Consider the following 12273-nt stretch of genomic DNA (forward strand, 5'->3'; position numbering starts at 1 on the left):
GACAGGGTTTCTCCTGTGTAGCCCTGGCTGTCCTGGAACTCTATAGACCAGGCTAGCCTCGAACTCAGAGACACAGCCTCTGCTTCCCAAGTGCTGTGATTATAGGCATGCACCACTACTACCCCGCACTTTTCCTTCTTTTTAAACCACACCAACCCTTTTTAAACCCTGCCAACCCCTAAGACTTCACCCTCCTCTCCCCTTGTCTCTTTCTGTGTCCCAGCGCCTCTTCTGATACTTTATATCCTGTTCTGTGGTAAAGGGAGGAGTCCTCTGCACAGGTACTCCAAGTGCTGGGAAGCCTGCAGGAAGACGGAACTTTGGCTTGCCATAGAGTCCTAGCTCAAACATGCTGTGGTTCATGGTTCTCTTCCTGTATGCTGATTTTAGCTGAAGTTGACAAAACAGGGCACAACAGAGGAAATGCTAAGCCAGAGGCAGAACACTAGCTAACGCAGCTTGCAGATATTTAGAAGCCAAAGTTTGAATTGCTTGTGAACATTTAGAAACTATATTGTTACATTTTAGGGGCCTGGTGTAGCACTGCACTCCTGAAATCCCAGAAGCCTGAGGCAGGAGGATTAACTGTTACAAGCAAAGATATAACAGGTCACTTCCAGACACTGTTAGAAGAAAGGAAGGAAGGAAGGGAGAGAAGAAGAAAGAAAGGAAAAAAGGAAGGAGGAAAGAGAGATAGAGGGAGAGAGAGGGGACAGGAGAAAGATTAGACAGTTCAGAAGTAAAAGCATCTGTGAGTCTGGTGACCTGGGCTCAATCCCTGGAGCCTGTGCAAAGTTGTCCTCTGAGCTCCATGTGCACACTATAGCACAAATGTGCCTGCGTTTACACCAAACCAAGGGAGGAAAACTCCAGCACCAGGGAAGCTTAGGCAGGAGGATCAGGAGTTCAAGGCTATTCTCAGCTGCATAGCAAGTTCCAGGTTAGCCTGGGTTACATAAGGCCTTGTTTGTCACATACATACTACATACATGCATAATACATACATACATACATATATACATACATACATACATACATACATACATACATACAAGAGGAAAATTATGTGACGCGTCCTGAGGACTTCAAGGATAAGTCTAAAGATCTCTATTGTACAGCCACTTCTCCTGGCCAGGCCCCCAACATCTCCTTGAGAGGTTTGTAGAGCCACTGACACCCGGGGCAGGTGTGAACATGGTGGCTTGGGCTGGAAAGCAAGACTCAAAACAGGATCCAGGCCAAGTAAGGGAGAGGTGAGGGGCTGAGAGCAGCCAGATCCAAGTATGGTCAGGCAGGAAAAAGTTCTCTGGGTGCCAGGAGGGAGGCCTGGGGGAAGGAGCTTTGCGAAGGGCTGCTTCTCTCTCTTAGCGAGGGATTGGCTCTCCCACAGAGCGCCCATCTTTGCTTACTTCCTTTCACCACTGTGGCCTGGCAAAAGCATTTACTGGAATAGGGAGTTTCCTCTCAAAATGGTTGCCTCCGAGGCCACAGCAGGGCAAAAGGAAAAAGAACAACGAGGCTTCCTTCCCGTCCAAAGGGGACTGTGGGAGGCATCTCCACGAGAAGAAAAACATCCGATTTAGATAGCCTTCTTCCCTTCTGGTTTTGTTTGTTTGGTGTGTGTGTGTGTGTGTGTGTGTGTGTGTGTGTGTGTGTGTGTATGTGTGTGTTTTGAGACAGGGTCTCTTACAGCCCAGGCTGACCTCAAATTCACTATGTAACCTAAGAGATCTTGACCTCTTGGCTGTCCCTTGCCCTGCCTCTATCTCACAATTCCCTGTGCTTGTTAAGACAAAGACAGGCTTTCGTTGCTGGATGTGGTAGCACAAACGTGTAATCTTAACCCAGCACTCAGGAGCCAGAAGGCTCTCAAATTTGAGACCAACTAGAGATCCTGTCTCAGAAAATTCATGAAGAAGGCTTGGAGATGGCTCAGTCAGTAAGGTGCTTGCTGGGAGATGGCTCAGTCAGCAAGCTGCTGGCTGGGGTGATGGATCGGTCAGCAAGCTGCTTGCTGGGAGATGGCTCAGTCAGTAAGGTGTTTGTTGGGAGATGGCTCAGTCAGCAAGGTGCTTGCTGGGAGATGGCTCAGTCAGCAAGGTGCTTGCTGGGAGATGGCTCAGTCAGCAAGCTGCTGGCTGGGGTGATGGATCAGTCAGCAAGGTGCTTTCTGGAGAGGTGTCTCAGTCAGCAAGATGCTTCCTGGGAGATGGCTCCGTCAGTAAGGTGCTTGCTGGGGAGGTGGCTCAGTCAATAAGGTGCTTGCTGTGCAAGTTTGAGGACCTATGTGGTATCTATTCTGTACAATCCCTGGATTGGGGACATGGATGCAGGCAGGTTGCTGGGGTCAATGTCCAGCCACCCTAACCTATTTCAAGTGCACCATACACGAGGAATAGCACTTTAGGCTGCTTTCTGCCCTTCATATTTACAGACATGCAGGAGCACACATATGCACATGAACAAACAAAAAACTCACACCAAGATAGGAATAAACCAAGTGTGGTGGCGCACAACTATAGTTATAGCACTTTAATTGTTTTTGGGGGGGATGGTGGTTGTTTTTGTTGATTTGTTTGTTTGTTTTTCCAACAAAGGGTCTCACTATGTAGCTCTAGTGGTCCTGGAATCCACTCTGTAGACCAGACTGGCCTCTAACTCACTCAGAGATCCACCTGCTTCTGTCTCCCAAGTACAGGGATTAAAGGCATGAGCTACTGTGCCTGGCAATCCCAGCACTTTGGAAGCTGAGGCAGGAGGATTATTCCATGTCTGAGATTAGCCTGCACGCCACAATGAATCCCAGGCCTCCCTCTCTTAAATAAAATAAAACAAAAGCAAAACGGAAGTAGTGGTGTGTGCCTCGTATCTCAGCACCTGGGAGATGGAGGCAGAAGGATTAGGAGTTTGAGTATTACACGATCAAGTTTAAGGCCAGCCTGGGCCACCCAAGTCCCTGTTGGGAACAAAGCCAAATACAAACATGGGTTTAACTGAGCTCCTCCTGTGAGCTCCTCCTGGCAGGCGCTGATAACAGGATGCTGGGGACAAGCTGAATTTAGATCTGTTCCCCTTCTTTACCATAAGTCCAGAGAGGGAGAACCATAGGACTGTGTCCACTGGGGGGGGGGGGGGGGGGGGTGGGAAGGAGTCTGAGCTGTAGGAAGCACAGCCCATGGCTGATAATCCTGGGATAGGAGGCGGTTTGAATAGAAAATAGGCACAGACTCTGTGGTCTTGGGAACCTTAACCCCCCTGGTCGTGCTGTTGGGGTGAGGTCAGTGTGTGCCTACTAATTCCCACTGGGTAGCTATAGTTAGGCAGCTGACAAAAGACACACATTAAATCCTATCAGATGAGGCGAAGCGTTCTCCGTGGTTATACTAGAAACTAGAATTCTGCATTGGGATTTCAAACTTCTATGTTTGTGATTTCCTTGGGGGAATATGGGTCTCAGTAGGGGAAAAGTCAGTGGAGAAAAGGTCACACTAGCCTGGCCAGATTACCTAACTGAACTATTCCTGTCTAGCTCATTTATCTCCTCACCTTCTGGCCAGGCTTATTTAAGGACAGATAGGAAGGACCTGTACGTGCAGCCGCTTCTTTCGTCAGAAATCTCTGTGGTGTCCTTGACATGACTCCCGACTTGCAGGTTGTAACCTTGAACTCTCCGTTACAAGGCTTTTCTGCTTTCTTACTAGTTGCAGGAATTGCTGGTCCCCAGATACCCTGGCTGCAAAGGTTCTTGGAAACAACTGGCCACGGGCCTGAGGTATCTTTAGCTTGCTTGGCCGAAAATGAGGTGGGAAGATCAAGGGGATCAAGTGACAGCTTGGCGAGACGGGGACATGTCCCGCCATTTGGAGGACAAAGGTTGGAGTGACCACTTGGGATCAGTTGTACTGCCTCAAAGACAGAATGTCATACAAATCAAGTCATATTTGAACTCTGCCCTGCCTGGACTCCTGCTTTTACTGGCAGGTGACCTTGTTGGACCAAGCCAATGTCTGGAGTCCCAGTACTATTTGTGTCTTTGCAAGTGGGTCCACACCAACCTTACTGTGGAGTAAGGGGTCTCAGGAGACAACTCGTCCAGATTCATGGATCAGACATGAAGAAACTGAGACATGGAGCCCTCACACAACTTTCCAAAGGGTACGAGACTGTGGAGTAAAGAAACCGAAGCCCTGAGACGATGCTCTGCCTATCTGAGATGACCACCGTTTCCCTTGACTTAGCTTCTTGATTCTTTTATTTCTTTTGAGATGGTGTCTCCTGTGCTCCAGCTTGGCCCCAAATTTTCCATATAGCCAAGGGAAAATATATAAATACATATGTCTTTTTTTTTTTAAGATTTATTTATTATTATAAATAAATACACTGTAGCTGTCTTCAGACACACCAGAAGAGGGCGTCAGATCTCATTACGGGTGGTTGTGAGCCACCATGTGGTTGCTGGGATTTGAACTCAGGACTTCCGGAAGAGCAGTCGGTGCTTTTACCCACTGAGCCATCTCACCAGATCCCTATACATATGTCTTTATGTTCAGTTATGTGGTGTCGGGGATACAGTCTAGGACTTTGTGTATGCTAGGCAAGTGCTCTATCTACTGAGCTATGCCCCCAATTCACACCCTGCTTCATTCTTGACCAGCCCACACCCTTCTTTACTTTCAAAGTTCAAACCACCATAAAAGTAAGTTGCAGAAACCAATTCTACTTTTTCCACAACAAACTACAGGTGCCTAATCTCTCCATCCACCTGCTTTCTAGTCTTCCAGTTTCTTTTGCTCTCCACTCTCAACCTAAACTGCTTGCTGCATCCAGATCTGTCTTTGGTCCTCCCTTAAACCACACTGAGTCCTCGTGCCTGTTCACAGACTCCCCATTTCAGGAGTCCTGCCCAAGTAGACGAGGCCTGGGAGGGTAGTGTGGAACATGGGTCAGGGAGAGTAGATTTCCTGCTGTAAAACTTAGCCTGCAGCCCAGGCATAGGAGCAATTAGACAATAAAAACTGTTCCTAATGGATATTGTGTACCCGCAGGTGGCAATCACTGACTGAGTCTGATGTAAATTTGTAGGCAAGGTGGCAACTGCTACTCTGCCTGCCTCTCCAGGAAGAGTAGCTTTGACCCTGCCTGCTGGACTTAGGCTCCATCCAGCCTCTGCCTGTTTGGTAGTGCTTGTGGGAAGTTGGGGAAAGGTCAGTGGAAATAGTTTAGCTCAAGCCTGGAACTGATTAGGAATCTGGGGAAGCTGCTGGGTCCCGTGTCACCGGCTTTGTCCAACAAGGTCACCTGCCAGGGAAGGCAATAGTCCAGGCAGGGCAGAGTCCAAGAATGGCCTGATGTTTATGACACTTTGTCTTTGAGACAGTATGACTGATCCCAAGTGGTCATTCCAACCTTTGTCCTCCTTTCCCCTGCACCATGGGAAAAGGGACGTGAAGAGGCGTAAGTACGGAAAGATGGGTGGGGATTAGTTTCCTGCCCTTTTTGCCACCTTTAGTTCGGGATCTTTGTTCCCACTAAGAAGCTCCCAGAGATGTGAGATGGCTCAGACCGTGCCTGCCTCCAAGCCGGATGATGTGAATGTGAGTCCCCAGACCCATTCGGCAGCAGGAGAGTACTGATTCCAGCAAGCTGTCCTCTGGGCTCCCCACACAAGCCATTTTGTACACCCTTGGCCAAATAAATGAAGTGTAAAAAAAAAAAAAATGGAGTTTTCAGAGGAGCATCAGGTGGGCTAGCTAGTGGCAGTGTCTCTCAACACAGACCTGGATTTAAGTAATGAGGGGTAGGGTGGTGTCTCCCCTCCACTATGTGTGCAGGGGACAAAGTGGGGAAAGACAACAGAAAAAAATAAACAAACTAAACCTTTCAGGATTTTTGTTTTCTGCTGTTCCCTCCCTAGCTTCAGTCCCTGGCTGTAGAACTGTGGGAAACCCCAGGGACAAGTCTCCCGGCCCCACCCTTCACTCACCTCAGAGAGCTAGAAAAGGAAACACATCAATCATCACAAATTGCTCAATAACTCTGGAATGTTCATTTCTATTCTTGTTCCCGTCTCCGTTTTCTTGGCCGGGTTTCTATCCTAACACTTGCCACCACATTTAAACGAGGCCTTTAAGGTGCTTTTCCTCCACGGAGTCTAAGCCTCTCTTAGCCCTATACAATGGGGTCAGAAATACCTGACCTTGAATTTCGGCTCTCTAACCCTCGATGCTGTAGGAAATTCGGTCGGCCTGTCTAAAAGTGATTGGCAAGTTTATTGGACGCTTCTCCCACAGTCCATCTTTAGGCTTTGAAATTCTCAGTGGGGCCTCCCGTGGTAGCATCGCAGATGTCTATGCAGTTCTCCTTACTCTGTTTCTATACTGGACACGCAACTTACTCGTGGCTGTGGCATGTCAAGTGCATGCAACCAATCAGCTCGAGGAAGGCTTACTCAATAGCCAATCAGAGCCCAGGGAAGTGACCTCACCCAAGGGAGCGCTGTGTGGGCGAGGAAGCCTCTCTTAGAGCTGAGTGTCCCGAAATCACTCCCTTTCTCCCCACCCTCCTTACTTCCTGGAAGATAACACCGCCTACCCCCTCCCCAAAGTGGAGTGAGAAAGGCTAACTTGATTCCACAAAGGAAAGAACAACAACAAAAAAATGAAGCTGCAAGCCACACCCCGGCTGTCGGTAGAGAACAGTATATTTAGGGAGATCCCTAAATATGCCTTTCAAAGTGGGCTCTCCAGGTCCTGGAAGAACCATGTAAGCTGAAAGCAGTGAGTCACTCCTCTCTCTCGGGCCCCTGGCTTTCTTGACTCCCTGCACAAAAATAGCTGCAATCACTCTTTGTAAATAAGGACGCGATCAAGGTCAAGTGTGAGAAAGGAGAGGGCTGGCGCCCTGGTGAATGCGCCTGAATATGCAGGCTCATGTCCCTGTGCTGCTGGAGGCCAAAGGCTCGGGTAGTCTGTGGGAGAGCCTATGCTTTCTCCCAGCAGTGCTTTCAGACAGCATTACAGATGAGTTCCTGAATATCCTCCACGGGAGGGCTGAGAAGTAAAGGTCAAGAGTCAAGGCGGTTACCCGCTAGTGTCATACTGGACAAGCAAAGATTTGACACTGGTGGCACAAGCCTGGGACCACAGCGTGGGAGGCTGAGACAGTTTCAGGCCTGTTTGGGTTACAAGGGGGTTAGTTCAAGGCCAGCTTAGGAAACTTAGCAAAAACGCTGTCTAAAAATTCTAAAATAAATGTATAAAAAGAGCTGGGGATATGGCTCAGTGATAGAACGCTCCTTTAGCATATGCAAGGCTGTAAATTCAGTCCTCTGAAAGGGGGCGGGGCAGGGGGTAAGAATGGCTTGACTGGACACCCCCTTCAGCCTTTCCTCCAGCCCATTCCCAGTACATGTCACTCTGTTAGAGAGACAAATACAAACATTTTATTTAAAAGTACAAAACATGTCTTGCTCCTCTTGATTGTTTCCACCCCAAGTATCCCCTAAACTGTCAATTGCTGCGCATCACAACCCCCAGGGGATCACACAGGTCACCCGGATTCTGACTAAATAATTTCTCCTCAACAAAAGTAAATACTAGTAAGTCTGGTGTGGTGGTGCATCCCTGTAATCTCAAGGCTTGGGAGGTGGAGGTGGGGGGATCAAAAGTTCAAGGGCAGCCTCAGCTACATACTGAGTTCCAGGCCAGCTTGAGCTATATGAGATCCTCTCTCAAAAATAATAACAAAAACAGGAAAAACCCTAAGTAAATAGGGACATTTAGTTCCTGTATGTCAAATCAAGAATGATATATGGGCCCAGGCTTTCAATCTATGGCCTAGGTTTTCAGTCTATGGTCCAGTTTTCAGTATATGGCCTCATCCATATTGTCATCGCTGTCCCCTCCAAAGTCCTCTCCATTGTCAAAATATGACATGATGTAATCAGTTTCCTGAAATGTAAAAAAGAAGCAAAGATTGGGAGTAATTTCCGAGCTCTCTTCTCTTCGTTTCCAGACTCTTTCCTCCCAAATACAACCTTTCCAGGTCTGGGGCACCCCTGCCAGCTGTTGTAAATTTATTTTACTTTTTATGTGTATAGGTGTTTTGACTGCATGTATGTGTATACTGCTTGCATGCCTGGAACCCTCAGAGACCAGAAAATGGCATCAGATGCCCAGGGCCTGGAGTTACAGGTGGTTGTGAGCCGCCATGTGGATGTTGGGAATGGAGCTTGAGTTTTTGAAAGAGTAGCACGTGCTCTTAACTATGAGCCATCACTCCAGCTCCATGTTATAAAAGTTAAAATTATTTAGTTGTTTGCCTGTATATGTGCGTTATATGTGGGTATGTATGTGTGTCCTTGTGCACATATGGAGGTCAGGGGACAACTTGCAGGGGTCACTTCTTTCCTTCCACTATGTGGGTTCTGGGGATTGAACTCAGATCATCAGGCTTGGTAGCAAGCCCCTTTGCTCTCTGAGCCACATCACCTGCCATGTTATGTGTTTTGAGAATAGGCCAGGGATAGATGAACTGCAGAAAGGCGTCTGCCTTTTGCTGATACTGCAGCTCTCTGAGAATGTCTCCCGGGTAAGAGCTGAGAGCCCATGGTTAGTGAGATGGCTCAGTCCAAACGGCATTTGTTGTCAAGCAGAGGACCCGTGTTCAATAACCAGAACCCACATGGGAAAAGCAGAGAGCCAACGTCCACAAGTTGTCTTCTGACCGCCACACATTTGCCATGACACATGCATGTGCACGTACACACACACGGACAGACTCATGAACACATGGAATAAAAGATAGCTGGGATATTAAAGGCCTTTGTTGCTCTTCCAGAGGACCCACGTTCAGATTCCCAGCAACCTAAGTTGGGCAGCTCACAATTGCTTGTAACTCCCAGTTTCAGGGGTTCAGAGGCCCTCTTCAGGCCTCCTCAGGCACCAGAACACGCTTGTTATACAAGCATACAGCCTTGGATGCTAAGTCTGGAGGCGTACTCATGTAATCCTAACAGCAGGAAGTAGAAGCAGGGGGATTCCTGGGGAGTTCCTGGCCAGCCTGGCTTACATAGTAGACCCTGTCTCAAAACCAAAACCAAAACAAAAAATAAAACAACAACAACAAAATCTTGAAAAAAAAAAAAAAAAAGAGTTGTGAGCCCACAACTTGTGAGGGAGAAAGGAGGGGGCAGGGCGGGGAGGAGCAGAGCCCCCTTCACCTCCTCATGCTCCTCTTCATCGTACTCCTCTTCCTCCCCCTCTTCCTTCTCCTCCTCTTCTTCTTTCTCTTCATCTTCCTCTGAAGTCACTTCCTCCTCCTTCTTCTCTAGAGTCTCATGTGAGGATGAATAGGAAGAGAAACTCACACCCCGGGAACGCGGGGAGAAGTGAGGCTCTAAGGGAGCGGGAGGCCAGCTGTCTATCGCGCTTCCTCCTCACCTCTAGTTTCTGTATCGTCTCCTCCTTATCGTCTGTGCTCTTAGGGGGCCTCTTGGGAAGGATAATGGTGGTCCCTGTTTGGAGGATCAAAAAGTGAGTCCTTAGGAAGCACATGTCCTAACTAGCTTTCTTTCTGGTTTTTAAATTTAATGTGTGTGTGTGTGTGTGACACACACGCGGAAGTTAGAATGAATTCTTCCTTCCAACATGTGGGTCCTAGGGATGTCTCTATCAGTTGAGCCATCTCTCCCTCCATCCTAGCTGAGCCTACTCCACCCTCTTGCAGCAAACACAGCACTCTGCTGCCCTCATGTGGTCTCTGGCAGCAAATGTGGCGGTCTGCTGCCCTCGTGTGGTCATTTGTGGCACCGGCTGACAAGACCTTAACCTTCTGCAGAGTCACTCACGCTCCTTCTGGACTTTCCGCACTCGAATCTTGAGCTCACTGGGTAGTCGCCGCCAATCTGGGAAGAGTGGGAGTGAAAATCAGCAGGACCCTGACTGGCAGGGGGCTTCTGGGAGTGATGGCTGGTGCTAAAGGGGAAGGGGAGTGTTTAAAAGGAAAGAAGGAAGGAAAGAAGGAAGGAAGGAAGGAAGGAAGGGGAGGGAGGAAGGAAGGAAGGAGTTGGTTTGAAGATTTTCATAATAACATTGTAGGTTGGACACCTCTGGAGAGGTGGGCACTGTTGTTATAAATAGGGCTTTCACGTAGAACCCGAGAGTGTTGCAGAGCACATCTAAAACTCTAGTTTTTAGATGTTGTATAGGAAAGGGGGGGGGTGACGGTTTGAGGTACCTTAAGAACCTGAAAGAAGGGCATTCGGAGAGGGCCAGTCACTTACCAGGGTTCCAATCGATGGCATTGTCAATTGGCCCAGACATCTGATACTTGTCTGAGTAACGTTCCACATCTGGGGGGGTCAGAGCCCACGAGTCAGAGTTTTACCCTTAGGACATCCGTTCCTAAGGGTCTGCCCTTCTTATCTATCAGTCGCCTTACTCTAAGGCCAGAGCCCACTGCTGCCCGCTTGAGCGTAGGCCTTGCCTCTTCTCCAGCCTGCCTCTTCTGAGAAGCAGTGTGCTCCCCTGGACAGGATGTCCGGGGATAAGAACCAGGGTTCAGTCTTCTGTCTCCCCCTCACTAACGGGCTTAGCCTGGTGAGTCTTCCACCTCTGATCCCTCAGCTCCCAGGGACTCGGCAGAAAAGCATCCACTGTCAGTGTCAGGACTTCTCACCGAGGACCAATATCCACCCTCCCAAGTCGGCCAGCAGTGCTGCCTTCTCCAGTCTCCTGTTCTCGATAGTGAATGGGGAGAAGGCTTTGCATAGGCGGAGTGCTCAGAGGCCCAGCATCAAGGTCTCTCCAGTTAATGAACTGGAAATGTATTGGTACCCTACTCCCCTATTTGAACTAAATGCTAATGTTTTATATGTCCCACTAGCCCCGAGATTAAGGTTCAACTCAAATCTCTAATAAGGTGATACATTTCAGACACAGAAGGGACATTTAAGGCTCTCTCCATTAGACAGTAAACTTCCTAGGCCTCTTTGGCCCCAAGTGTGCTAGCACGGGCACTGCCTACAGAAGAAGGCCTAAACATGACACTAGCCTTTCTACTGACCTCTCTTGGGGACGGCTGGGCGGATGAAGTAGGGGAGCTGCCTCATGGCCCCACGCAGCTCTTGCTTCAGTGCCAGGACATACTCTCCTTCCTCTCCTGCCGGCAGAGGCACTGGGTGGAACTCCAAGGGCTGAGGAAGTACAGTGGTTAGTCAGGAGTACTGCAGTTAAAAACCTCGAAGGGCCTTTCCCCCAAGTAAAATCCAGGGTTCTCAGTAAGAATGGGAGGGCCAGAAGATGGAGGGCATTCTGAGAGCTGGAAACTGGAAGGCATGAAGAGTGGAGATAAAACAGTTCCCTGCCTGGAAACCACCTCCCGTGGGGCATGACTACAGAGAGAATCAAGGTGTGGATGGCTTGCGATGGGCCAGGAGGATTCTGTGCTCACATGGGCTCAGTGGGGGGCACGTGGGAGGATTAGGAAAGGAAGGAAGGGAGACACTCACAGGGAAGAGTGGAGAGGGCTGGAGAGTGGGTGGAGGCAAAGCGTCACCCTTCCCAATGCCCACAGCCTCCATGTTGAAGGTCAACTGGCCTCTGCCACGACCCCGGCCCCCACCCCGGCTGGCCATGGTGGAGGGGCCTGGATACGCAGGGATCCAGTGAGAAAAACCTAATAAAGACAAAAACAAAGAGATAAAGAAGTATACTAGAAGAGACATGAGGCCAAGAAGCTGCACGGCACATGATGTTCTACGGCAGGTGACGTTTTCCTCTGTGCCCCGGTTTCAAACCCAGGGCTTTTCTCATGCTAGACAAGTTCTCTACCTTTGGGCTACATCCCAGATCCTTTTTCTGTGACAGTTAAAAAAGTTAATGTGCCGGGCAGTGGAGGTGCACGCCATTAGTTTTGGCTCTTGGGAGGCAGGGGATGGCATTACTTTGAGTGTCCAGCCAGCCTGGTCTACAGAATGAGTTTCAGGATGACCAAGGTTATGCAGAGAAACCCTGTCTCAAAAAAAGGCAAAATAAATAAAAAATATACTTAATTAATTAAAAAATAAATAAAACATAAAGTTAGGAATGATACCACAAACCTGTAATCCCAGCCCTGTACTTGACAGGAGGATTATCAGTTTGAGGCTAGCCTGGTTTACATAGAGTTCCAGGCCACTGAGGGATGAAGAGCAAGAATCATGTCTCAGGCTGGGCGGTGGTGGCACACGCCTTTAATCCCAGCACTTGGGAGGCAGAGGCAGGTGGATTTCTG

At 48.8% G+C, this 12273-nt stretch overlaps 1 protein-coding gene across 1 annotated transcript in view; it reads right to left on the bottom strand.

Annotated features, from left to right (window-relative positions):
• Positions 1-6682: 6682 nt before the first annotated feature.
• The window catches only part of Polr3gl (RNA polymerase III subunit G like), a 17822-nt gene continuing 12231 nt past the window's right edge, over positions 6683-12273 (bottom strand). The window contains exons 2-8 of the mRNA XM_031374893.1: positions 11510-11676; positions 11065-11194; positions 10283-10351; positions 9848-9904; positions 9441-9514; positions 9221-9334; positions 6683-7949 (exon numbers count right to left, since the gene is read on the bottom strand). Of these exons, the coding sequence (XP_031230753.1) occupies positions 7863-7949; positions 9221-9334; positions 9441-9514; positions 9848-9904; positions 10283-10351; positions 11065-11194; positions 11510-11635 (657 nt within the window). The 5' untranslated portion in view covers positions 11636-11676 and the 3' untranslated portion in view covers positions 6683-7862. The remainder of the gene's footprint in view (positions 7950-9220; positions 9335-9440; positions 9515-9847; positions 9905-10282; positions 10352-11064; positions 11195-11509; positions 11677-12273) is intronic.

The sequence above is a fragment of the Mastomys coucha genome, unplaced genomic scaffold (assembly GCF_008632895.1).
Source record: "Mastomys coucha isolate ucsf_1 unplaced genomic scaffold, UCSF_Mcou_1 pScaffold16, whole genome shotgun sequence".
In the NCBI taxonomy this organism is placed as follows: Eukaryota; Metazoa; Chordata; class Mammalia; order Rodentia; family Muridae; genus Mastomys; species Mastomys coucha.